The 4,792-nt window shown below is 33.0% G+C and overlaps 1 protein-coding gene across 1 annotated transcript; it reads left to right on the forward strand.

Annotated features, from left to right (window-relative positions):
- The first annotated feature begins 1,467 nt into the window (after positions 1–1,467).
- Positions 1,468–4,395, forward strand: LOC113702328 (uncharacterized). The gene is made up of 3 exons (XM_027223476.2): positions 1,468–1,649; positions 1,934–1,971; positions 4,097–4,395. The coding sequence occupies exons 1-3, from the start codon at positions 1,577–1,579 to the stop codon at positions 4,202–4,204; spliced, it is 219 nt and encodes a 72-aa protein (XP_027079277.1). The 5' UTR covers positions 1,468–1,576; the 3' UTR covers positions 4,205–4,395.
- The last annotated feature ends 397 nt before the right edge of the window (positions 4,396–4,792 follow it).

Consider the following 4,792-nt stretch of genomic DNA (forward strand, 5'->3'; position numbering starts at 1 on the left):
CATATTAAGTGTGTGTGTTGGGGAGGGGGTAAGGGAGGGGGGAGAATTGAGATTATATGCATTGTATGTGATTGATTTGTTGGTTGAAATATTGGACTTGTACTTGTTAAATGTTATTGTGCTTATAAAATTTTCAAATTTGAGTTTGTTGGTAAGGAGTTTTGTCCATTTATAAAGAGAGACTGCCAAATTTTTTCTGAAAATTTGTCCAAAATGATAAAATTGTCCCAAAAGGTTTCAAAATTTTTCAATTTTATCCAAAGGTAATAAGTTTCATATCATTAGTAATTCAAATTCCTTCTACTTCTGAGACAAATATATAGGCTTGACAACTTCTTTTCTTATTTAACTCGAAAATGATTATTATGTGATTATAATTTGTGCATTTATAGGAAAGTATATCTTGAAAAGTGGAGAAATTTATACCTAAATTTTGGATATTTAATACAATTTCTTCTCTTTACTTAATTTTACATAACTAAGTGATAAATATGGTCAATAATTGCAATACTCTTCTCATGATTTTTTTTTGAGAGAATGATTATTATCTTGTTTTCACAAAAAAAAGGGACGAAATAATTCATTTTGTGAAATGTGAGGGATTATGGATCGGATTATGTAAATTTTGATTTGATAATTTTGCACTTAAAAAATGATCACGTGCAAAGCACGTGGTGGATTTTGACAAAAAATTAGTCGAAAACCTAGATAGGGATAAAATTTGACTAATGTGAATTTGTAAGGGATATAAAAGTACACTTTTAAAAGTAAGAGATGAAAAAAGTCATTTTACAAAATGTAAAGGACGTTTTGAACGATTTTTCGTTCTAAAAATATATAAAGTCCCTCAAATTTCATGTTTTATGTATTTGCCCCTCGTGCGTATGTACACATATGCACACACATATGTATGTATATATGTAGGAGAAGAAAGATTTAAAACAAAGATTTCTAAATCTTAGAAAATATATGTATTTTTTATTTACCAATTTAGTTCGTCATAGTTCAATTTCAATGCTTAGCTTCACTCATGAATTTTGCAATTCAGAATGTTTGGATAACAAATTTTTCAAATAATATTTTACTTGCATTATAAACACATTTTTCAACTCACGTTTTTTTATTTCCAATCATTTTTTTATCTTACATATATCGCATCACAAGAAGCGTTATAGTAATTATTTCAAATAATATTTCAAATTATACTCTATCCAAACATGTCTGAAACTCCTTATTGGGTAAATACATGAGGCCAATGACGCAAATATCAAAATTCAAAGAAATAAATTTAGAAATATTCAAAATTTAAGGGACGAAATCTATCCCTATTGCCTTCTTAAATCTAGTTTAAATATAGGGCACTCATATGAACTTTGCACAAGTCAAAATGGCACTAAACCTTGGATTAGTTCAAAATACAAGGACCAGAACTAAAAAAAGAAAGACTAAAAACGGGAAATTTCTTGGGGAACAAAACAGAGGTTTCTTGTTTCCATTGTCACTCTCCAGTCTCCTCTCCTTGTAAAAAATCAGAGAGAGAGGCCCAAGAAAAAAGGGAAAAAATCCGGTGGTGAATATGAGGAGAGATAGCTGTTTGGCAAAAGTGACTGCTGGCGTTGTCGTCGGCGGCGCTATTGGCGGTGCCGTTGGTAAAATTTGCATCGCCAATTGTTTTTCCCCTCTTAAACCCTAATTTTTTATTATTTTGTCAAAACCCTAGAATTTAGTTTAATTTTTACGCATTCTTGTTAAATTAGAAATTAGAGAAATGACAGGTCTTAATTTCACTTATTTATCTGCCCGAGATTAGCGGAATTTCTTACCAGTTAGTCCCCTGTGAAAAATGGTTCCTTGTGTTTTCATTCTTAACTGATTTTTTTTTTTTTTGGAGAATATGAGGCTTAATTTGATATTTTTCCAATTTGTTGCCCAGGTGCTTGTTATGGAACTTTTGACGCTATTAGATGCAAGGTAAATAGGTTTTTTCCCCTTAAATAAGCTTTTGTTCATTTTCTTCGTAGTAATTTTGTTAGATACATTATTACTTCTGATATTTCTTATTTTTCGTTTGAAATTAATGTCTTTTGGGGGATTATTATTATTATTTTTTGGTGTTGGTGGTGGATGGGTGGGTGGGTTGGTCATCTAGAAGTGGCTTAGTAGACTTGAGTTTTCTTATACTAATTTAGCAGGAAAACTGCAGTACAGTGTCTAATTCCGTTATATGATAGCCATATAATTCTTGAAGGTTTTATGCCAACTTATTTCCTTTGGACATGGTTTTGATTGAGGGCTTGTGGCTTAAAATGCATGACAATTAATGGCAGCAGAAGTTTTTAGCTTTGATAAGTTTGAGAATTTTTGGTTTCCCTAGTTGTCTTAGTATTACTGATACAGAACAATATACAAGTTATCCTATGTTGATAATCAGTTATGTAGATTGGGGGATTATGATTAGCCTAGAAGTTCAACTTTTGCTTTTAGTATCAAAGTTCACTTTTGCATTCTTGTTTGGATGGATGTCAACCTTTTAAGAGTCTTTTGACTCAGAACATTGCCATATCAGGCTTGTAAATTTGGGTTTCGCAGATGTTCTTTTGAACCCAGTTCTGAGTAATATTTTGGTCTACGTGACTGAAGCATTTCTTAATTATCTATTGCTTCCTTTTCACTAAATTATCCTTCTTTACTTCGTATCTTGCAAAAATTTGATATTCTGTCTCCATGTTCTTTATGTGTGTTTCGTTGTTGTTTTGCAAACTGCCTCAAAACTAGAGGGGTGCCAGTTAATACCAGTCTTGGTACTCTTTAAATTCAATTCATCATGGATGGTTGAAGATATTTACAGTGCTAACCATTTTTGCCTCAATTTCATGGCTAGATTAATTACCAACTCAGTTTTAGATGATGATTTCCAACATTTCACTTCTTTTGGTTGAAGCTATTTGGTTGAATGATGTAAAGGACCTCTTAACATCCAAATTTGTATGAAGACATTGATAATATCATGATCTTGGGTACCTGGAGACTCAAGTTCTAACCGGTGCCTATCTTTACATTGTTCCTTCGAAGAGCTTTACCTCCATTTAATTTTACTGCAAAGCCTACAAAAGCTGACTTTTTCCCCTCTATTTTGCTACACATGGTGGATAAAAAAATAAAGGAGTAATAGAGTATTGTCTATCAGTTATCTATGAACTTGGATATGAATAAGCAAAATATCTTAGTAAACGAAGTGGCCATTTTGGATATTGAATGGCTATTGGTTCCCTTGTTTTTTGTTGCTTTGAATTAAATGAACCTTTTTTTTATTGTAAATCTGATTTGGTAACTTGAAACTTGTTCCTATTGGAGAATGCTCTGCACTTAAAATTCACATCCAGTTTCTTACTGATTGAGGTGGCAATTTTAAACTAACACTATTTCTCAATGTGTGGCTATGCACCTGTAGATAGATTGTAGTACCTGCCCTGCTCCAGTAGAATTTTTCATTTCAGTTTGTAGCTTTTCTGCTACTAGATGATGTGTTCGTGGTTTTTGCTTGGAGTTTTGCAACATTATAATGGGCCGTATAAGGTTCTTCTTGTGTGTGGGGGATGAGTCATTGATGTGTGATTCACCTGAAGTTCAAGTAATAGATTGTGAATTTAGGTCAAATGGAATAATGTACTTCAATTACTTATTTTGCTTTATAGATTTACTAATTCCCTTTCCCCTGTATCTGGTTAAAAGACCTCATTTTTGTCTTGGTCTTTGTTTGCCTGATTGATGTGGATGGTCCAAGGAGAATATGTTAAAGTGTTTAGTGATCTGCCTAGTTTAGCAATTTCTTGCTGCACATAAAAGATGAAATGATATGGAAAACATGGCTATTGGTTGCTCTTTACTTTCTCAAACTTCACATATGACTTCGTAAGCTAATGCCTGCTTTTGGTTAACGAATATGCAGAAGTTAGACTTGGTATCTGAGACAAAGGATTCTTTTACACATTGAAATTCAGATGTTATTAGGTCTTATATGCTGAAAGCTAGAATGATATTTTTAGTATCTGTTTCTTGGTCATCGCTTATACATTATGTTGATGTATCTGTCCAGGTTCCTGGCCTTCTGAAAATCAGATATATTGGACAATCCACGCTGGGAAGTGCTGCGGTCTTTGGTCTTTTCTTGGGCGCTGGAAGCTTGATACATTGCACGAAGTGATATTACGTTTTGCTTTTCTACGTTTGATGTTAGTTGTTAGTTGACGTTGACCTGGCCCTTAAATATGATATTCACAGAACAGTTTCTGTATTATGAATCTGTCCTGGCAACATTTCTGTAGCTCGTTTCAAGGTTGTTACATAAACAGCTTCGTGGAGATCAAATTTTCTTTTAAGTACAGCGTTTCAATACCTTGTATCTGTGCTGTGATTTTACCATTTATCATTTCTATATTGGAAATTGGAATACTTGATGCACTCTTCCGTTTACAGTTTCTGGTAATGCAAGGAGAATAGTTATAGTTGCATTAGTATCTTTCCACTGATGAAACCCAGATTCAAAGGACATACTCTATTTTCTCTCTAAATGAGCACAAGATTTCTCTAAGAAACTAGTACAGTAGAAAGTTTTTGATATAACGTTACGGTGTAGTTTTTTAAAAACACCTCCAAAAATACTTAATCCATACAGATCCTAAGTTAAATATAATATCTACCTACCAGCAGTGGCTAGCCTGTGAGGTGAATCTATGTCTTATCTAAGTACCCAATTCCCATTTGGATGGCAGATGAATGTCAATAGGCCTTG

This window comes from Coffea arabica, chromosome 1e (genome assembly GCF_036785885.1).
Source record: "Coffea arabica cultivar ET-39 chromosome 1e, Coffea Arabica ET-39 HiFi, whole genome shotgun sequence".
NCBI classification, from domain to species: domain Eukaryota; kingdom Viridiplantae; phylum Streptophyta; class Magnoliopsida; order Gentianales; family Rubiaceae; genus Coffea; species Coffea arabica.

Coding starts and splice junctions, on each gene's coding strand:
- LOC113702328 (XM_027223476.2), top strand. CDS start 1,577: ATGAGGAGAGATAGCTGTTTGGCAAAAGTGACTGCTGGCGTTGTCGTC. Junction 1,650..1,933: donor CGCTATTGGCGGTGCCGTTG/GTAAAATTTGCA, acceptor TTTGTTGCCCAG/GTGCTTGTTATGGAACTTTT. Junction 1,972..4,096: donor TTGACGCTATTAGATGCAAG/GTAAATAGGTTT, acceptor GTATCTGTCCAG/GTTCCTGGCCTTCTGAAAAT.